The sequence below is a fragment of the Astatotilapia calliptera genome, chromosome 18, assembly GCF_900246225.1.
Source record: "Astatotilapia calliptera chromosome 18, fAstCal1.2, whole genome shotgun sequence".
In the NCBI taxonomy this organism is placed as follows: Eukaryota; Metazoa; Chordata; class Actinopteri; order Cichliformes; family Cichlidae; genus Astatotilapia; species Astatotilapia calliptera.
Window position 1 is genome coordinate 15,538,058 of NC_039319.1, and position 23,291 is coordinate 15,561,348.

At 39.4% G+C, this 23,291-nt stretch overlaps 1 protein-coding gene across 4 annotated transcripts in view; it reads right to left on the reverse strand.

Moving 5' to 3' along the window:
* The window catches only part of asic1c (acid-sensing (proton-gated) ion channel 1c), a 106,132-nt gene that overhangs the window by 14,720 nt on the left and 68,121 nt on the right, over nt 1–23,291 (reverse strand). For 2 of the 4 annotated variants that reach the window (XM_026150188.1, XM_026150187.1), the window contains exons 1-3: nt 3,755–4,805; nt 1,223–1,373; nt 512–639 (exon numbers count right to left, since the gene is read on the reverse strand). In XM_026150188.1, coding sequence (XP_026005973.1) covers nt 512–639; nt 1,223–1,373; nt 3,755–4,363 — 888 coding nt within the window. In that variant the 5' untranslated portion in view covers nt 4,364–4,805. Of the gene's footprint in view, nt 1–511; nt 640–1,222; nt 1,374–3,754; nt 4,806–18,734; nt 19,426–23,291 lie in introns of those variants that run through there. The other 2 variants (XM_026150190.1, XM_026150189.1) reach the window with 2 other exon arrangements.

The following is a 23,291-nucleotide window of genomic DNA, read 5'->3' on the forward strand; positions in this document are numbered from 1 at the left end:
GGCTGTGTGGATTAGTCCTCAATGTTTTTTGCTGGCTTCTGTTTTACTCTAGTGTCACTAGAGATGATTTTCAGTGCTGCAAATAAAAACCTGTTGTCCTTTTTCTTTCTCCTGAGCTCCAACTAATGAAGACTCAATATAAAAAAGTAAACTAAACACCCTGAGCTGCTATATATTTTTTGCATGCTGTGCAGTCTAAAGCTTTTTTGGCTCTGATAAGCGCAGTATGCTCATATTCCTGCATGCAATCATTACTCGGCCCTGCTCTATCAGTACTTCTTGGCGGCTATAACTAAGTTTCATTTACTCTAACCCAACTCATCGGCTGTCTATGTAACACATTAGACGCGCATCTCAACACAAAGGTAATACTAAGATCTGGATCTGATTTTGCTCCGCGCTCTGTGACACAGAGGTGATGGACACTGGCTGGCAAGGGTTTTTGAGACGAACACAGGATGAAGCAGAGCAAAAGACGCTGGGGTCGGAGAGGAGGCCGAACGTTAGGTACCAGTTGCTGCTGACATGACACAAAAGTTTGAAAACCAGGTGCCACACCAAATCCCAGTTGGTCAATGAAAGGAGGCTCGTCCTGGCTGTGGATCTGAACCTTGATGCCTGCTTCGTAGGAGGTCTCATCTGTGGATACAGCACGACAGAAAATACAACAACATGTACGGTCATCGACGGAAACCAGTGCTGTTTAGCGATCCAGCAGTCACATTAATCCAGGGTTTCTACCCCTCCGCTTTCATCATATTAATGGAAGCTAATATAAGAAATAAACTCTTGTGTCAGTGTGCCGGTTCAATATCAAACAGATTTAGAACCAGAATTAATTACATGCTATTTATTTTATGAATATATGGTCCCATTATGTTGTGGTCCACCATAAATGAGAAACAATAAGTCAGTAAATGCAGTTTTATTGGGTCTGATGTCAGTTGTAGACCTGGAGAAACATATCAAGATGATAAGTGGTTAACCATGGTAGTGCATCACTTCTTTGTCTGCTTCAGTGTGGTGCAAAAAAATATATAGGCAAAGATTTATAGGTAAAGTGAAAGATGTACAACATTCCTCTGTGGAGCATCCATTTGTCATGGAGATGACAAAATACTGTGGCAGTTGTCAGGACTTCAGGGATAAACCAACAAGCTGATGAGATTTCCACATGGAAATCTGCGCAAATCAGATGTTACTGTAAAAATGCTTCACTGACCTGTCTCGCCCCAAACAGGCAAGTATTCATCCTGCTGAATATCCAACATGATCTCCAAGCCGTTCCCCGTGCCGCCCTTTAACGTGGTCAGCAAAGGGTTGCCATCTAATCCCGAGTTGAAAGTGTAGCATTTTCCATACCGTGTGTAAATCTGTAAGAAAAATAGGACACACACAGAGAAAAATAAGCACAAATAAAACGTTTGATCCTTTTCACGGTGCAGCAGCACGAGCTATATTACATGCCAGTCTCACATTGTGCAGGGCAGGTAATCATTCCAAAGATTTTGTGATTATCAGAGAAGACAGCGCAGGTCTTAAACAGGCACCTGGCTCTGATTTGAGGAAGTAATGAGTGCTCCTCAGTAGCAGCTGAGTGATTTAGACTGAATTTACTATTTTGCCATCACTTAATGAGAAACATATGAGGGGGAAGAATCTGGACACACAAGCAGACATTTTTGTATTTTGCTTTATAAACTTCTTAATAGACCAAACCTCTGCCAGGAAAGCTTAGCAGGATTTAATGTTTGATGTGCAATCACTATAGTAGATTTTCTTCTATGTTTAAATAATTTAATTTCAGGTTCTGTGCCCCAGAGGGGATTTTTTTCTTTTTCAATTTTATGGCTTTTACCTATAATTGAAAAATTTCTATGTCATCTACCAAGCAAGTAAATATAAATCAGTCAAGAAGAATGAAAATGTAGAATTAAAATCATCGACTCTCCATAGATTTAAACAAACTATAAGCATTTCAAGATGTTCATCATCATGACGTGTGCAGCAACCTGCTGTTTGTGTTCACATCAACGGCTACACATTAAAATGCGATAAGTTATGGCTAAACAAGAGAATCATAGTACGGAAGTCAAAAGGGGACATAAATAAATGAAAATGAGTGTCGATGAAACTTTGGCAGTTGCAAATGTTCTTACTCTCAAAAACATTGCCAATTCAGAAGTATTAATTTAAATTTATGTTATCTAAGTTTCACTCTGTGATGTATAGTTTGCAATCTGTGCTTGTAAACTTTTGAATTACAATATTATTTTATGTAATGATGAATTGAAATCAATCTCAGGTAAAAGTGAAAGCTTACAGACCTTAAAGTCCTGTTTTAATGATCATAGCTGCCCTAATAGACTTCCTTTTCTCATCATCGTAACAAAAATGTGTGCTGCTAGCATGAGATTTTTGATGTGCAGGAAGGACTGAAGTTTGGATTCATTTCTACTGTGGTAAGGTCATAGAAAGAGGGCTGCTGGTTAAAACTCAGCCAGCATGGCAAAGCTGATCTCGAGAGATCAGATTCAGCGTTCAACATCCAGACCCAGACAGACTCACATCCATCTCACACAGATAAGTTTCCCCCCTCCCTGCTGGCTATATAATGAGGGAGTGCCTATACACATCATACAATTTATGACTGTTTTAAAATATTCATATTTATGTTTAGATCAAATGAGAGCATCAATCATCCATGCCGCAGACCCAATATGAGTTGCTCAAGAGCAACAAACAGATAGCAAAATGTAAATCCTGCATATCGCAAGCCATCAATCTGGCCAAAAACAGAGAATTTGAAGATTTTAAAGCCTCTCCGTTGCTATGAAGCCACCATGGGTAGCTGACCTCTTGCAGCCTGTAAGACTTCCCACTGTAAATGTCTCACATCAGCTGAAGCTGTCACAGTTACATGTTTGATTTTTATGACTTGGATCTAGCTGTTGAGACCCACCTCAGCAAAGGCAGGGAGCTAAATGTGACGCCTGTGACAGGTGAGGGTTTTATATCTGGATGTGTCTTGCCAGGTTTAAAATATTCTCAGTCCCTCTGCATGCAGGCTTACAACTGCAGAAACTTCCCCAGTCGCCCTTGCTAATATTTTCTAATGACGTTATAAGCTACCGGTTTGTGTGCGAATGTATTTACTCAAGATATCACCACGCGGAAGAGCGGGACTATGGTTTGCAAATGTCACTCACTTTCTCGCTTCAGTTATTCAGAGATGAATGGCTGTAATGGATCCACGTCTGGTGCGTTTAAATGGGAAACTCAGCTGCATATTTTGACGCATATCCTCCTCGTGCCCAACAGATGTTTAATTAGAGACGCTGAAATTTTAATTTGAACTGATTTATGACGTCTGAATTATTAATGCGCTCAATTTTCGCCCAAATGTTGTCATGTTATAAAGCAAAAACGACATTAGAGGGACTCGGGAAATAGCCAGTCAACATAGCCAAATACGAAACCTTTAAATACAGCAGACACTGAAGCCACATCATTGTGTTTGTGCTGTTGAGTGAATTTTAAGGAGACATGGGTTTTAATGAGGGAACAGCTGTCATGTCTTAAAGGCAAAAAGCAGGAGAGGCTTGTTTTGCAGCTCTGAAAAATCAACGACTTAAAAGACCTGGAGAGAATGCCTGCTGTAGCTTTGTCAAATGCTAACATGAATTATTAATACCCCATATAAACAACGCTCACATCCACACCTGGCAAACACCATCTCTCTTTCTGTACATACAGTGCTGAAGTTTTTGTAGGTGCAGGTTTCCCCACGAAACCTGCACTCCAGCAGCATGTCCTCGAGCTGGTGACCGAGCCGACCCATCATCTCCGTGGTGTTGGTGTGATAATTGGGGGGTGGGGTGTAGCTGCTGAAGTCCAGGAGAGTGAGCAGACCCTGCTTGTGATTGTCTTTAAGGATAGACAGGCTCCTCTTTATGACTGTGTGATTATGATACAGGAGGTCCAACCAGTAGCCGCTGTGATACAGGTCATCTTTAGTCAGAGAGGATACCCGGAAAACATTTTTGTTGCAGAAGGTAACGGCTGGGAAGGACATGTTGTGAGCCCAGACCATGTAGATCTTGGTGACAGCGGGGTAGGACATCAAATAGAGGATTCGATTCCAGGACCAGGTGAAGAGGAGACTCAGACAAAGGAAGAAGGCCATGATCCAGATGACCCGCTGCGGTTTCGACTTGTCCGGAGAGAAGACAAACTTCAAACCGTGGATCTTGGTCCTCATTATGAAATCCACCGTGATCTCGTTCCATGTTGCTTTCAGCGAGCTGGACTGTGGGTTCTGAAGAGGGGGCTTCTGGGCATCACTTGATTTGTTTGGCTCCATGGAAACAGATTCGGATGTGGAGTCTTAAACCTTAATTGCGAGTCAAGGAAAGTGCTTCGTTGTCAAGTGCAGTTTCTCAGCTGCCCCCACTAGACTACAATTTACACATTTTCTCGACATGCACCTTAATATGTGTGTAACAGCGCGTGTGTGTATAAAAAAATCCAGGTAGCAGCAACTGGAGTCCTAACATGCAGCTGTCCCACTGTTCAGGCTTGAAAACACTTTGCCATGAAGATATAAACAAAGGAACTGTGCTCCTTGGGGGATGTAAAATTGATTTACATAATGATTCCTTTATGAGAAAAACAGCTGAATCACTCCATTAACAGAAACATCCAGCGTAACTATCCACACTCCTTCGTCAATAGACAAATGGACGTGATAATTGCAGATGTAAGCGACAGCTTCACTCCCAGAGGTAATCACTTTGAAAATTCGGAGAGGCTTACCCCTGTTGCTCAGATCTTTCACTCCTCCATCCCCCCTCTCCAGTGCCAGACAATACTTGCAGATTTCAGTGGTTTCTCTTTTTGTGCAGTAGCTGCCCAGAACCCAACTCCTCCCTTTTTCCACAGATTGAAGAGATGCTTTTTAGTGTGTTGACTTGAAGCCCGCAGAAAGGAATATAAAGCTTGTTGCCCCCCTACTCACTCCCTCTACAGTCGACTGGAGAATGAGGTGGAGCCACTGGATGAAATTGTTTTCCTCCGGTGATGAAGTGCACCTCCAATGGTATAGAGAGGAGGGGGTTGGTGGTGGTATTGATCAAAGTACAAATAATTGTGCTAAAGAAATTCCTCTAGAAAAAAAAAAAAGATGAAGTCTGAAGTTCTTTAATATTGAAGCATCGCTCGCTCATGGGTCGATATGTCTATATAATTGAAGACTGAAAGGGAGGCAGCAAGTTGGAGAAAAACAGCTAAATATCCTTTAAAATGTGTTAGAAAAATATGTCACAGTACGATCTGTGATCTTCTTTTGCTCCAGTTTCAAGTTTAATTTCACAAATGCAGAGTAATGAGGGCTGACATCCTGCTGCATGCAGATGTGGCTCTGGCTGATATTAAAGGTGCTTTGCTCCATTTAGTGAGACTATCAGAGGACTGTGTTTGGCAGAAAGTGATACTTTCCCCCCATTATTTTAGCTGGAATAATTTCAATCTGTAATGCGAGTATTGGCTGGGTAACCTGATCAAAGCTGAGGTGACAAATGGTTGTAAAAAATTATTGCGCAAAGTTAAAAATAGAAAGAAAAAATGTTTTATTACTGTGCAGACTTAGACCAGAGGGTGTCATCTGCAGGTTTGGATGGTGGGAGCTAATAAAAAATAATTGGAATGAACTTATTTTAATATAACACAAACGAGTGTAAATGACTCTCGGGCTTCGTAGAGTCTGGGTTTCACTGACTAAATGCCAGAGAGGATCTACCAACTGATTCTGTTAACACAATAATAACATATTCATGTAAATTATTTCAGTATTTGAGGGCATAAACCTGGCTTTTTGCAAAAAGGCTGAGATATTACAAATGAAGAATTCAAGTAACCGATCGGCTATCGTTTAATAATTTAAGCTAATTCCTGAAATTACAGCTGCTGTCCCTCTGCAGTGGACTTAAAGTATCCCACAGTGCCTTGTAATAAGTTGCATGCAACCAGTGGTCACCGTCCAACTGTTGGATACAATCATTAATCTTCCTAGAGATAAATAAAGAGAAGGGCGACAAGAGCAACAGGAGCGCTCAGCAACATAAACTACCATTTATGTTCATTTATTTGGGATAATGTGCATTTCACAGGCAGATTCATGTGCATAGAGATTAGTATTTGGGTAAATGCGAAGCACAGTTGGCTAGCCCTGCCCTGGCTGCTCAAGAATCCAGGAGGTTACCGCATCTGAAGAGATGTATTTACACCAAACAGAAATTTCTCAGGCCTTTTATGTTAATAAAACAAAAACAAAGCAAACTATTACACCTGACACTAAAATGATCCCCTTGATGAGCAGTAAACTGAGATCTGATGTACATATCATGGTCATTTTACTTCATCAGCTCAGAGCATCAGCCCTGAGCTGGGCAACAGTTTGTTTTAACGTTCTGCTTTTTCAGGTTGTAATTTCTAAGGAAGTATAGACAGTCTTTGGACAGCCAACTAAAATCTATCATCTATATAAATATGAAATGATTTCATTGTGATATTAAGAGTATTTTGTCATCTTTGGGCAGAGCCAGGCTAGCCTCACCTGATCTTTTAGGCTTTATGCTAAGCTAAGCTAACTGGCTCCAGCGTCATACTCAATCGTCAAACAATCCCTGCTTTAGTCCCAGAAGAAGCTAACCTCTTGGGGTTGTGTCAGGAAGGGAATCTGATGTTACTTCAAACACAGCTCCCCACTGTGGGACCCCTTGTGAAGAAGGGAGTAGCTAGATATAGCTTCTAAAACAGCATTTATAAAAAGCACTGACGAGGGCTGCGGATCAGTTACTGTTTTGTTTTTTTAAAGTGGTTACACTTTCCTACAAAGGAGTTCTTTACAACCTCTGTCTTTTCTGGGGAAGGGGCTAAGATAAACAACATAAACACAATTAAAAGAAACTGTTCCACATATTTTTGACACTGCCACCTGGCGGCAGTACAACGCTTCAACATATAGATGATGGTCTGCAAAACCCTGCATCACACCTAAGCAGATAAATGTCAAATTACCCCTGTAAGAGCAAAATGGGCTCAAAATAAATGCTTGCACGTAATCCACAGGAAAGTCTGATATGTCACATTGAATTAGACACATGGCACTTCAAGCAGCCCAGCAGCCATCAAATCTACTTTAAAGTGCCAAGAAACACCACTAATTTATTCGTGGTATCTCTTCTATTTTCACATGTCGTGTTATTAAATTATTGTGCTGTCTGTGGTGATCGCGTCAAGATATTCATCGGAAATTATTCTGTCTTGGTTTGTGCTGTCCTCAAAATCAGTGCTGACAGCAAAGTATACATTAGTGTAAGTGTGATTAGAAAAAAACAAAGCTTCTGACTAGTGCAGGATAAATATAGGTTGTTTATTAATCTTCAAAGAAGCAAAATGTGATTCAAAGAAAGAATTATATAAAAAGAATTTCTACCCAGCCATTTTATTAAAGCCAAATTTACAAATGCATTACAAAAACAAAGCAACACTGTTTCCTCTGTGTTCAAAAGTCGTGATATTAATAGTCTGATAAGATTAATGAATGCCTGGATACTGAAAAACAAAGAATAGAGAAGGTTAAAGCTTCAATACAGTAATAATGGTTACTTTCCCTCTGTGTCCTTTCTAGCTTTCCAGCAGCAAAACAAGTAAATTAATTGGCTGAATTTAGCTCTAACAGCTACTATATGTCATGTCTGCACCAACCATCCTTTTTGCCCTCCAGACACAACAGATGCCCAGTATTGCTTTTCTTTTAGCCTTATATCTGAACCACTTTATTCTATAAAAACAACTGGATAAGCGTTTAATTGGAGAAATAGGGTATCTTTAATAATAATAACTTTAATTAGAATAACTATTTGCATAGTGCTTTTCAAAACGCACAGTTATAAAGTGCTTCACAGTTTGTATAAAACTACACAACTACACAAAGTTTGTGAGCTTCAATCTCAAAATAATCACCTCTGGTTTCAAAATAAGAGCAACCGAGGGGCGAACCCCTGGAATACAAGTCTTACTGGAATTTCACTTGAAGCCAGTACTAGCTAATGGCTAATTTTTATTTGCAGTTTAGCAGAAAACAAGACTGGATGATCTTTGCTGGTCAAGAGTAGTAGCAATTTTTTGAGCAGATATTGCCAAATGATACTTGACAGAAAACTACAGTCAAGTATCATTAGCACAGCAACAGCAGCAGATTCCTTTGTAGCTATTTAGTAGATAATCCAGGAGTAGCATATGGAAAGAAAAGTGAACTGGACCAAGAACTGAGCCTTGGGAGACACCACATATCAGGGGTGCTGAGGAGGACATGTAGTTATAAAAATGAAATTTGAAAAAGAGAAGTGCCAGAGATACTGACCCAGAAACTCTATAATCTGTAAATAAAAACGAAGGGCGAATAAGTCAAGCAATACTCAAATGGAATACTTACCTTTATCTAAGCTCATAAGAATCTCATTAGTAATTTTAAGTATCGCTGTTCCAGTGCTATAATTTTGTTGAAAACCAGACTGGAATTTATCAACATATTGTTACCCTATTTCAAGTAGCTGATGAGCAACAGCTTTCTTGAGGATTTTAGAAATGAACAGCAATTTGTAAATTGGCCTATAATTGTCTAAAACAGTGGGATACAGGGAGGGGTCTTAAAACAGACAAATGGTGACTGCTTTAAAGTATTCTGGCATGCAGCCAGATGATAGAGACTGACTGATAATAAAGCGAAGTGGGGGGGACCTCTAACAAATTTAGGATATGCACATATGAGAAAGTATACTCAGGGAAATCAGGAAGAAATTGAATTATAGAATTGGTTGAGAAACCTGTACAGGTTGGAAGGATCCAGGTTTAATGTGCCCCATCAATATCATAGGGCAAGCAACCCCCCCCCCCCAAAATAAATAAATAAATAAATAAGTAAATGAATAAATAGATAGATAAATAAATAAATAAATAAATAGATAGATAGATAGATAGATAGATAGATAGATAGATAGATAAATAAATAAATAAATAAATGTCTCACATCGAGCAGACAACATGGCAGGAAAACCAGACTGACATGACGAGCTCTTTTCAGTGACAGCGATCCAGTCAAATTTTGATATTTGATTTGTACTGACACGACACTTGACAACCTCTGTTTCAGACCCAGTAAAGTCATCCAGGCAAAATAAGGAGAACAAGAATACTAATGCTGTATGGGTAGCAGCAGAGTAGGACACCCAACAATACCGTCTTATCTGCCTTGTTTCTCCATTTATTGACCAGCTGTACAGACTTCCTCTATTCTCATCGTCTTTGGAAAGATGCCAATAGATATGAAGCGCATTTAACTAGTAAGTTAATTGCTTGAGCTCATTTATTTTTGGAGGCGTGTGGCAGGCTGCTCCCGTGGTCTCAGAATCATCCCTCGTCAGCAGTTTGAACCAAAACGCAATTTCATTACTCTGATCTCCAGAGGTTACACACTAGCAATACATGACAATCATCTTTACTCTCTTAACATGTGCTCTCTGTCTGACAGCGGCTATCCATCCTTTTTTCGATGTGGTATTTTCAAACAAAAGTAAACCGTGTACTTAAAAGGGACCTATTATGCTTCTTTCCGGCTAAAACTTTTTTTTATTCTTGGTCTCTACTAGATGGCTTTGCATGACTCACAGTTTGAAAATCTTATTTCATTTTTCATTCATGCAGATTTTTTTTTTTAGTTTTGCCACCCTCGCTATAAGTCAACTTCCTCTCTGATTGGCTGCCCCTTGCAAACAGAAGGTTTGAACAGCAGATTGGCGGAGCTGCTGTTCTCACAGTCAGAGCTCAGCCAAAAACACTAAAACTAGAGTCAGTTGATAATTCTGGGATTTTATAGTAGTAGGTATTGTAGCTTTAAAAGTAAATACTGGACAAATGTAACTATTCTTTGTATACATTTTTGTGTAAAATAATTATAGATTTCCTGAATTGAAGAGCAACATAATCGCATTAAAAAGGGGCTTTGTACTCCCGGGCTAACGACAAATATAAAGACAAAAGCTTTAAATCTGGTGTCAGACTGTAATCACAGCACTGCAATGATTTCAAACTTTTTTCTAATATGAAAAACTTTCATAACTCTGTTTGTTTGTCAACTCTTTCCCAAATCATTAATTTAATTAAAATATCCCCTCCAACACAGTGCTGCACTGACACAAGAATATATAGCACTCTGGGCAAAATGTAATGATTTTTCTTACCAATAAAATTGCTATCCTCCGTACTGAAAACAAACGTCTGCTGCTCACATACTGCTATTGTTATCATCCTTTGGATGAAAATGTATTTAAACTGTGTCTCAGTAAAGAAGCATGGTATAATAAGAAAAATTACCAAATTCAAATAAGCATCTCAAAGAAAAGCAGAACCATTTGAAATATCTATTCTTTCAGATTTTTGTATTACTAGCCCGACTTAAAGAGCAACTCGGTGATCCCTCAGGCTGTCAGGGAATGACACTAACCATCCTCTTTTATGTCAAAGCCGAGGCAAACCCCAGCGGTCTCATTAGAGGAGGAGCAGAGTTTTGACTGAGTAAAGGGGAGAGCTCCTTCAAGGGCCAGTGAGAATGTTCAACACCAAATGAAATCCTGGCAGCAATTAGATGCACATCACAACCTCACAGAGTTCAGCTGGGGAAGAGAAGAAGCTGGACACAAGACATGCCCAGCATTAATGTCCACTCACTATTAAAGCTTAGCTAATTAGCTGATTAGTCATTTAGGGTATTTATGAGCTGTTTAGGAAAATCTTAAGCAAAAATGCCAAACACTGTTTTCAGCTTTTCGTTATTTCTTAGTCTTCTATAACATATAGAGAGCGCAAACAGTTAACCAAGAAAATAACTTTCAGATTAATTAATAATGAAAATAATTAATTCATCTGTCCCAATGCCCTAATGCCTGCTTACTGAAAATGCACATAAAAAGGATGCTGCTATTATAGTACATGTATTATTAATCAGTCTGTTAAATAATCTCTCCCTCTCATGCACATTATATATAGTTTTCCTTTAATTAAAAGATGTATTGATTAGATCATATAAAGTTCCCCCGCAGAGTTCGGGATCGTCTCCTTTATAATAACGCCAGTCAAATAACATATATTAAAGTCAGACACAAATCTAAACATTTGATAAGCTGAGATCAGAGAACATTTGTCAGCCTCGGAGAATCTAAACTGATCTAAAGCTTATCAAAACAGTCGCTTATTCAGTTGACAAAAGGATTAATGCATAAACAGAAATGACCCTGTGTTGGCTTTGAACTGCATTTTACACCGACTGCAACGTGTTTGATTTATTCCACTCAGCACATTTTCCGATCAGCAGGCCAAACCGCACTGACAGAAAGACAGTATTCAGTGTCAGCCTTGAAAGTTTTAAGATAAAAATTTATATTATTTAGAGCTTGAATAAATGAAGCCGGAGCACACTGAGTAGCATAACATTTTCTCTATGAGGTCAGGATTCCTCATTGCTATGCAGCATGTCAGACTCGGCGTTGCATGAAAACTTGAAAAACTCTCTGAGAATTTCCAAATTTTAGATTTAGGCCAGCTGAGAGACAGGCTGAGAGACACTGTGATTTAAAATGACCAAACAAATGCAAATCTGGACGAGACAGCCAGACAGAGCAGAAATGTTTGCAATCAGACTGTCACTCTGTTGGACGGGCAGCTTCTTTAGCAGAGGGAGACATCTTGTGGCCTGCCTCTAAATGAAACTAACCTCTCACACAGCCACTTTGTATGCTGCACCAGTCGTGCACGGAAACCCTGAGTGGATATTTTTGCTAGGAGAGGCTTATACTGTGAAATGCCTCATATAAAATTCATCAAAAGGAAGAAATATTGCCATAGGAATATTTATTAAACGTAGGAAAATTAATTAAACAAAAAATACACCAAAGCTGCTCAGAAGGAACATATTCAGTGTACATTTATTGGACATAAAAATGTTAGTCCTTGTTGTTTGTTACATTCCCCCCCCCCCCCCCCCCAAAAAAAGTGCTGTTTTGTTGAGCTGAGGCAGCATGTTTTTTTCTGGTTCAGTTAAAAACGTGCCCTCCCATTACTTATTTAAAATGTAGAGTAATTACAAAGATCTCTGGCGCAGCATATGTACAGTATATCCTCCCAAGCAAACCAGGTGGAGGGCAGATGCAGTCTGTATCAATAAAACACAGATGCAGCTGGCTACACCTGCTGTCTTTCTCCCTTGTTCCATTCCAGGCAGAATCCAAGAAATGCTGTCACTCAAGCTTTCACTCTGCAGCCTGCAGTCACACTTTGATAAACTCACTCCTTGAATTTCCTCACCGGTACTTTTGCAGGGATAATGTCTTTTTTTCCACATCTTGTTTGCTCAGCTGGAGGCTTTTGGTACCCTGAATCCATTCAGGGATAAGCACTTGCCAGCAGTCTAAAATTGCCACAGTGTAACCCAGCATTCCATCAGGAACTTTTTTTGCCCTCCTCATGTATGTGTTAAGAATAAAAAGCATATCCTTAAACGTTCCTGAGGCTATACACCAAATCTCTCCCTCGCCAGCATTTAAAGGACTTTTATTACAGAATACAAATTTTGAAAGCCAATTACACGTTCATAGTTTAAAAATCACAACTGAAAAAACAAACAATGAAGTATATTATATGGGCAAAAGTACCTGGGCACCCACACATTACTCCTACAGGAGCTGCTTGGCCATGAAAACCCATGACACTAAGCTCCCGACACAGAATTTTTGTGCAGATGCCAGAGGATGCCAGAGTAGTTTTGGAGCTGTGCACTTACTGAGTTACCACAACATTGGTGCCTCAGTACTTTATGTGGTCTGACACTTGGTGGCTGACTTGCTGCAATTCATAATCACAACATAAAATCATGACATTCTTAGTCGTATGAGTTCTAAATTTAATTTTTCTGACAACCTTACAGAGATTGAAATCTTTGTAACTGAAAACAGTATGTTAATAATACTAATTAATCACTTATTCTAACCTATAAAACTATATTCGATTAATTTTTATTTTTATAGCACCAAATCACAGCAGCAGTCACCTCAAGGCACTTTATATAGTAAGGCTAAGACCCTATGTAAGTATGCATGTGTGTGTGTGTGTGATATAAATGAGTTACATAGTGTTTTGATGCATTCATATGCAGCATGTCACACTGCGTTTATAATATCTGACTGTGACAGGCTGAGTTGTTATTAACTCAGCCTGTCACATTAATCGCTGAGTTGTTATTAATAATGAAAAAACCATCCTTTCTAACCTCTCTAACACTCCACTTCAGTTAATATATAAATCATTCACCGCAGTCATGGGGCAGGTTTACAGATGTATGCTGACGATATGGTGATATATGTCTCAGACAAAAATGTCTCGTTTGTTTCTTTGCATCGTTTACATTCCATAGCAGCACGACTTTAAAACTCTCAGCATTAATAAAACTGTCAGTTTGCCTCTCTTCCAGGGCTCGGTACTGAAAGAAGCCCATAAGTTAAATTTAGAGGCAATTCACAGAACAGACCTCATTTAGATATTAGATTCTCTTTCATTTACCTTCAGAACCTTCAGGTGAACCCTGAAGCTACTCAGCTACTTTAAATCTTACTATACTGCAGTCTGAACAAATAAATACAAACATACAGTACATACAAAAATAAAAATCACTTAGTCATCTAGGAGGAAAGAAATCTCACAGAATCCAGTGAGCTCTTTAGAACGGCATAATCTTTCAAAATGTTTGTTAAGGCAGACTGCATTACTAGGTGCTTGACTGTATACAAGTTTAAGCTCGTGGCAGTGAAAACACCTGTATTGAAAGAGGTGTGGCCTAATAATAAGGCATTTCCAACAATAGGTGATGTCTAAGCTCTTCTGTCTAAAGGTGCAACGGGTTGAAAAATTAAGACGATGCAAAGTAACAAAAATAGCAGAAATGTAAACATGTTCACATGCTGGTACAAAAATGTATTTTGGTATTTATGGGTAATTTATTTCTTCAAGATGACTAAAAAAGGTGATAAATTATTTTATAGCTTTACTATTTAAACTGCATTAAGGCTTAAAGTTAGGCCATTTCCACTTTAACTCACTGGTAGGCTTAGTAGGCTTCACCCCTGTTAATTGACTGAACTGGATCTCTGCAGCATGTTTGTGGTGTTTTCAGATATTTTAGTGGATTTATCTGAAAGAAAAAAATAGATGGCCTGCTGTGCGGATCATTCATTTGCATGTTACTTAGCAATAATACCTGGTGATGGTGTCAGTTTAATGGAGCTATGCAGTATACTCCATTTGTCCATATATGATCAATTCTGCCTTAAAAACAACAACAACATGGCACAAACATGGCCAAATTACTAATGCTGATGTTTCACAACAAGGTATCACAAACCAGTGGGTTCATCTTTTATATACAGTCTATGATATTGACCAAATAGTCTTGAAGAGTAATCTCAGAAAGCAACTCCACACTTTGAAAGGTGCAGTGCATAACATATTGGCTAAGAGACCAGGATGTAGATCCCAGAGGCCATTAGTGGAGGAAAAAAAAAGAAGCTAAATATGGCTTCTGAGGCAATCAAAAATCAAAAGAACTTGTGATATGAACCATTAGTCATTTGTGCTCCATCTGTGTTCAGTAGATTAGGAAAACTTGGGAGTACAATGCATGCTGTTGTTTGAATATCATGATGCCAGGAGGCTGATAATCTACAACAAAACATAATGGCTCTATTGGTTTTGGACAGAGCCATATTTGTGTCCGGTGTCTCCACCTAACAAGCCAATTAACTTAAGAGGTTTTGTCAACGGGCACCTCCGATGTCTGCCTATGGTCGTATGCCGGATGTGCAAGTCAGCATAAAGCACCCTCACACAGCATCCCCTCCATGAATTCCTTCAGTATTCCTCCTCAGTGCCATTGACTGGACTGCCAATGCTGCACTTAGAGTAACAGCGATTTTCACAGTAATCTTTTCTGATACTGAGTACTGGAATAAACACATTAAGTATTTGTAATCTGGCCTGTCATCTACGCTCGGTGCGTCAGATTTGTTTATTTCATTGTTTGCACTATACTCTATTTTATCTCTACTCTCCTTTTCATGCTCTAGGCAGCAGTGTAATTTTGTGCTCCTTCACACACCTTCTTCCTTTCATCTCTCCTAATGCTTCCAGTTGTGCATCGAGGCAGTGGCTCTGCTCCAAAGCAGGCTGAATCACAGTGATGGTGTCAGTGCTCAGCTGAGTCCCAGTCCCACCTCAATCTAAGCACAGCGCAGCCTCTTTTTCTGTTTTCTCTTTCTCATTTGTTTCCATTTTGTGTCAGCGCTCCCCTTCAGATCTATTTGTCGCTTTTCACCCTTTCCACCTCTCTCTGGTATAAGGAGCTATTCTTTTGTACTTTTCTCCACGTTGCCTATTTTCTCTCTCTGTCTGCATCTCTGACGCTCAATCCTGTCTTCTGCTTCTTTTACTCACCTTTTTCTTTTCTTTGACCTCCAAAGCCAACATCAGCCTCCAGACAATACTGCAGTGCATAAAGTAAAACACCAGCTCCTGGCTCTAGCTTTGGCAGGCAAGACTTAATGTAATATTAAAAAGGAAGCTTAAACCAAAGGTCTTTTGTTACACCATAAACTAATAGATCTACGGGAAGTTCAGTGACAACATAGAAGATCAAGCGTAACGGGATAAACATGTTAGGATCAGCTCTCTGCAGTGGCATGGGCCGGCTAAAGTGCTGAGCTGGTGATCGATTGAAATGATATTACACCAGCTTCGGCATGCATCCTGCATATACACAATGACAGATGATTTATTTGGTGTGAGCTAGTCTTGCAGGCTTAATCCACAGCAATGATTCAGGGTGTGTTGGGGTGCTTACGCTTTTGAGTATTAATGAGGTAATCAATCACACGCCACTTCACAGACAGTAAGGCACCAAGATGGAGGCATGAGATTAATTTGATAATGAAGTAAAGCCTCCACCAAGACACTTATTTGGCAAATCATATATATTATAATCTAAAAGTGGTTTTCTTTAATGTGATGTTGTGTCATATACAGCGTCCTAGCTACCAAAAACTGTAATCTGAGCACGGCTTGTTACCACAGACTGATCCAGGGACATTCAAGGCTATGTTTCTATGTATATTTAGAGCACCGCATGGGCAGAACATTCCCAGCCTCTACCATCTGCCAGCTTTTAAATATACGAGAGTCGTTCTCCACCAGCAAATTACAGCATCTCTCCCCCCAAAAAATATTTCATTACTTGATGCAAAGGGAGTGATTGCACTTGGGGGCGCTGATATTTCCCCTATGAGATTTCTCAATACGACTGCACCCATACCCAGCTCATTAGCTGAAACATCTGGTCTTTCCTGTCACTGTCAGGCATGCCAAGTTTCTCCAGCCACTGTTACTTTGTCTAAAATGCTACACATACGTACACGCATGCATGTACTGAAATAGATCCGAAAGGACATCTGAAAAATGTTATCAAACTAAAGTGAAGTATTAGTATGCTACAACTAATATGGTCGAATAGCTGCAAAACTTTGTACTAAGAGGTTTAAATAGGAAAATCGAGCCGTATGTTTATTCTAATGATGTCCTTTTAAAAGCCATACCAAAATGGATCAATTAAGTGCATCAGCAGAGGTATCTGAATGATTCAGTGCATATATTTTCTCAGGTTTTTCCACATACACAGAGCTAATTGTCGGATGTTGTCTAGACCTTGTGTGAGTCATTTTGTGTTGATGTTGCTGAAGTATATAATGGGTAATCTCAATTCCATCCCATCTTATCTCCTATGAGAGGACCTGCCTCTCAGCCTCCCACAGAAAGATCAGCAGGCCGAGGGAATCGAGGAAGGGGGAATTCAGGCAGCTCTATGAATCTTTAATTAGTCCCCTCTATACTTAGGCCCTCCGAGCATCTCCAGTTTCTGACATTTAGCTGAAATGTGCCCTTTGTATGCAGGGATGTGAAGAAGCCAAGGTCATCTGACTGATCACAGCGATATCAAAATGTATCTTTATTAGCTCATATGCGCTGTGTTGTTTTTGAGAATATGACTCAAACCTGATGAGTCATTTAAATGTGCAAGTCTTCATAGTAGGTGTCAGGTTTGGTTTGAGTTGAAAAGCCAAACCTTTTCTTTTAATGTGAATCACTGTCACTAACAAAAAAATAAATAAATAGCAACAGTAGCGCTACATTAGAACAGCTAGGTAATTAGTATAAATCGTTTGCCTCTGTTTCACTGCTGGTTCCCAAAGAAACTGTGCAGCATGAGACACCCGTCTCAGGCTGGGTTTTCATCACTCAAATCAATGGCCCATTTCATCGAAATACAATCCTTCCCCTGTCTCTGCAGCAGGACGATTAAGTTCCGCTCAGATTCTGCTGACATAATTTTATTTCTTTCGTAAAGACCTGAAAATTGAGAAGGAAAAACTGGAGTTCACAAAAAAAAAAAAAAAAAATGAAGGCACACAAGTTAAGACAAATTACCTTTTCATCTCTACAATGACATTGTTCCTGTGACATTATGTGCTTTAGATTTTTGTGATCGGAGACAAATATTTAGAACATTTGGTGCCATTACTACGATGAAGACGACAATCCTTCTGAGGTATTTACAAAGAAAAACAGTAACGTGTTAAAAACCCTACTGGTCTTGAAAACAGCATATGCTTGCTTCATAATGCATGATGCATGATGCCAGCAGAGATTTGTTGAACCATATGGCACCTCAGTAGATTAAACGTTTCGGAGGACACTTTTAAGAAAGTAACTTTCATTTCTCCTTCAAGAAAAATTACAGCTAATAGCAGTCACAAAGTGAAGAACTGGACCCAGCATAAATATTGGCATCACTATAAAGGCAAACGAAACACATTCCTGCTTTGTAAACAGAGATAAAGTGCTGCTTTATTAGTATTCCTCAGAAACTTTTCCTCTTCCACCCACGTACCCATTGTTCTCCCTAAAGCTACTTTATCTTTTCACAAACATGTCATTTATACTAGTATTTTAAAAAATAAAGTAGGGATTATGTTAAGAAAAAAAAGCTAAATTACGCAGTGACAGCATAATTTGAATCAAAGTGATGTCTCCTCTACTAACGATATCTGATTTGAATGATTATGCTCATCATGACATCATGACAGTGCTCATTTTGGAAATGTAACGTCTTTGAGCAGATCTCCTGGTGTTTAGAAACATAAACAGACTCATTTTTCACTTCACCCCCGGGCAAAATGAAGCGCTGGAATCGTAGTTTTATAATGAATATTGAACAGCTCACAGTTGTTGGTATTTCTGCCTGAGGCTTTGTTTCTGTTCAAATTTTGCTTTCAAGCTTTCTATTAATAATTTCAAATTAAAGATTTTTAACACACGATTTGACACTTCCCATTAAATATTTTGTTTAAATAATAATGAATCAGCAATTAACCTGCTGAGACATTATGAAATATTGCAGAGAGAACATGTTCAACCTCTCATTGTGATCTTGTTTGGGATTTTTTGGTTTTAGCCCTAAATGATTGAGTGGCTACACTGATCACACAAGAGGTGACACCTACATGAGGAGCCTTACTTACTGTGGTGAAGTTCTCTGGACCACAGTCCTTGCCTCTGTATTTGCAGTCAAGCAGCATCTCCTCTATGTTATGACTAGTCCTCTGCACAAACTCCAGCATGTTGAAGGTCTTGCTGGGGAAAAACTTGGTGTTGCTGTCTGTGGGTTGCCCTATAGCGGCCATGAAATCATCAAAGTCTCCTTGTTCCACACCCAGGAGTCCAGCCATCCAGAAGATATCATTCCTCCGGAGCTGGGACTTTCGAAAGGTGTTGTAGTTGCAGAGGGTTATGGCTGGGAAATACATGACGGGACTGTCCATTTCATCCAGAATTGTAACATGGGGGTATTGATAATACTCGATCACACGGTCGGCCACTTGGAGCAGGAAGATGGAAAGCGAGGCGCTGAATGCAGCAGCCCAGAGCAACCGCCGGAAAGTCACTCCACCGGGCAGAAATATGTGGCTCAGGCCGTGGAGCGTACAGTTGGCCCCGAAAACAGTGATGTCTGATGGGGGACGTGGCGCTTCCTCCTCTGGAGCTCCCATTTTCTCCAAATTTTTCCTCAGTCAAGTTTTGCGGTTGTCAGATGTCGTGTGGCTGCAGCGGTGCCCTAACGAAAACTGATGGTAGCAGAGAGGTTTAGCCAACCAAGGGGAGGCTGGACAAGACAGTGTCTGGTTTCCCTTTCCCACCCGAGGGAGGGGAAAGGGTTGGATATCTGGAGCTGGGAAGCAGCAATGAACTGTAATATCAACCATTCCACAATAAGATCTTAGAGGGCACATTGAATGCAAGAGATAGAGTTTCAACTGGGAAGTAAGCCTCACTTCCCTCGCGGGTAGCAGTGGATAGAGTCCAGATTGATGCAGCAGAAAGGCAAACGTGAAAGTGAAGCACATTACTGACCTCTGGTACTCAAATACTATTCTCTTCTGTTAAAATTCTTTTTCTAGTGGAAGCTTCCAGACATTTATTTGTGTTAACTTGTGAATACTTCCCTTTAACACTTGCATTGGGGACTTTTACTGTTTTATCTCAAACTGAATGATTCACTGTCATTTAATCAGTGGCAGCCGGTCAAAACCCTCGGAGACATCATAAATATGATGTCATGCAGATAAAAACATGGCTGTTTGACAGCCAGCTGACATTTTCAAGCTACAACATGTGATGAATTCTCAATTAGCTTCACATTTAGCTTGAGATGCCACACACCTTAGAAGCTACACTGGAGTAATAATTTAGTGCTTTCTTTAATAGCACCTGCATAGGGATTGTTCTGAAAGGTCAAAGATTTGCTCCTTCATGGTTTTCAGTTAACTTTTAATTCCTCCTGACAGAATCTAAATATGACACCCGTGTTAATCATGTTATGAAGTGTGTAATTGGTAAGATTTTTTTTTTTTTTTTTACATACAAAGCATTATGTTAGAGGGTAACATACATATCTGACTTATTTCTTTTAAACCATTGAAATGGGTTAAAATAAGTACACTAAGTTCTTGTCACTCAGTACACATGTACCTGATCCTTTAAGTTTAAAGCAAACATCTTCTTCTGTCCTGCCGCAGTCTCCTTATCATGAGTTTTGTAACTGCATCAATTATTAATGCGCCCTCCTGCATATTTTTTTACTCATGGACAGAGGTGTATATTTGCAGAATGTGAGCCTGAGGCTACTTCAGTTCACACTGGCGAGAATCTGTCTCGACTAGAATTGATCAGCTTAGAGGAGCATTCATTTAAAGCAAAGTTAATAAGGTAACTGATGCTGGGACCTCAGCCACAGCTTTAATGGCCTGCCAGGACTACTTATAACAAGGCTGGTTAACCAGTTCAGACCAGCTTTCTTTCCCTACTAAGTAATCTCTTATATTTACTGATTTATATCTACTTCTTTGTGCTTTTTTGATGCTTCCATCTCACTTTATTGTTCCTTTTCTTTATTCAGCTATGTGCACTTACGTCCTTTAGTTGCTGCAAGTGACAGCTGACTTCTGTGAGTCGTATTGTCTTGTATTCATGATATGTGCATCTAAAAGTTTAAGCAACCCAGCAAAATTATTAGGTGACTTTTATTTGTCTCTTTGAGCACTTCAGCACTGTGTGCCAACATTATTAGATCGATCTATTCAAATCCTGTTCTGAATACTTCCACTTGTACATCTATAACTTCACAAAATACCTAAAACTTGTGCACAGAGAAAATGACCTGAGTTCCATGCCAAGAATCTGCATGAGTGACGAGAGCTGGGTGGGAACCAAAACGATTGAGCCGAGGTCTGGCCCCAATCAGCCCAACAGCCTCCTCTGCAGTACGTGCCATTGTGTGCCCCCCTCATAGTGTATTAAAAAGGCAGGAGATTATTGGCTACACCAACACAATCGTCACTCACCATCATATGTGGTGAAAACTGGACTTTAAGCGGCATGTGCAAAGGAGATGCAAAAGGAGACGACCTCACATGGGAGATCATCAAAAATTAAAAATTAAAATCAGATATGGTTTTTGCTTTTTGTGGGTGGAACAGCAGAACGTATTCATCACATCTAATAACAACCGTGTTACAAAGGATTTGCAACCAATTGGAAGTCCAATAGCAAGCTCCCTGTAAAATTTAAGATGTTGCTTCAACACATCTCTGACTCCAATTTTCCTTCTCACCTCTGTTTTGGTCCCCACCAACTCTCAGGAGAAATATCTGGTTCTTCACCTGAAAACAGTTTCACAATGTTCACCAGCTAGTTGCTAATTTTTGTTTCTCTGCAGTTTGGAGGCAGGCGAATCATTCTGAACCAGACTTTCATGAAAGAAAATCTGCCTCCTGATGCTTGTGAAAGCAGTGGAAATGAATGTGAAAGAAAAGGCTGTGGGCAATACGACCGAATGAATGAACTGAAGGCACTAAAACACTTTGAGGGTAAACTGCAGGGTGACTCTTGGTTACATTACGACAAACAACACAACAACATTGCTCATTACTCACCGTCATTTACTTCTCGGCTAATGTAAAAATATTGATCGGTGCAGCTTTAAGAGCTCTAACATTATTAATTAAGTTGTTACCTCCCCATATGCACTTAACACTGTCATAGCCCTAACTCTATCATTTAATGTGTGCCAGCCGGAAACGGACTGTACGTACACCATCAGTCATATGCAGTAAGTACTGATGGTACGTACTTTTGCATGCATAGTGCACATGCACTCATATTTATCATTTTATTTTGCATTTCTTTGATTAAAAAAGGTGTCCAGCACTACGCTTTTTGTCACGTTTTCTGTGATCAGTGTGACACAAACTGTAATGTCCATGAATATAAGGCTTGTCTGCAAACCCACTGGCTAGTCTGCTGACTTAACCTCTTGGGCCAACAGCTGATTTTTTTCAATTATTCCTGTGTAGCTGCACATATCCAGGGATAAACTTCCTGTTCACCCTTCGGTCATTGTTTATAGATGTACAGCATTATTTTTTGCCTTTTCTTGCCAACTATTTGTGTGTTTTAATCTTTCTCTCTCTTCTCTCCTTTCTCTCTCTTTCCCCTCACCCCTCAACTGGTTGTTGGTAGCTTTCTGTCCCTCCTTGAGGCTAGTTTTGTTTTGCTGGAGGTCTCTTCCTGTTAAAAGGGAGTTCTTCTTCACTACTGCTCCCAAGTGTTGCTCATAAGAGAGCCTCTGATTTTCTAATATAGTGGGCTCTTCACCTTACAATATAAAGGTGGAATAATTGCTTATTATTTTTTTAACCTTTAATAAAACTCTTGAGATTAAAAGGATTTTTTACAGTGTCCAGTCCAAGAAGGACAGCAGTACTGTCATAAGTTGCATAAATTAATATAAATTAATAGCACATAGATATATAAATCCATACACCAGTTAAGTACTGGCAAAATAAATACATGAATTAATTAATTAATAAACAAATTAAATAACCACAACCCAAATGTATAAACTTCAGTGTCAATATAGAACAAATGCCTTAGTAAAAGTAATGTTCTATTCAGGCAAAACATCTGCAGTCAGCAGGTCAAGTCATTTAACATGGCCTTAAATTCAGTAAGTAATAAAATTTACTGAATTGAACAAAATGTTTCGAATTGACCGAATAGTTTTAGTGTTAACAAAACTAAACTGCAGTCAGAATGTGGTGTTTTTTCAGTCTCCAGATTAAGCTCAAGCCTACAAAGCAAATGACCAGCAGGAACCAAAAAGCTTTAAGTTGCGCGCATTCATATGCAAATATTTGTTTGTAGTGATTAAGGTCAAATAATGCGCTTAGTGAAAATTGCTAAAATATCCCTTTAATTTTTAAATCTATTCCTGAATTCAAAACAAACAATGTGATATTATAGGATGGTGTATGAATAGCATGCCGGTGGGGGCCCATTTCGCTCATTATTTTTACAAATAAATATTCTACAGACTAAAATAACACATAAAAGGTCAGAGTGTGGGTTCGTGACATGAAATGACGAGCAACACGCTATGTTGCAACATCAGGATGCAACAAAAACTAATCATTTGTTTGTTGTTTTCCCACCAAATGCCATTTAAAATTTGACACATGCAA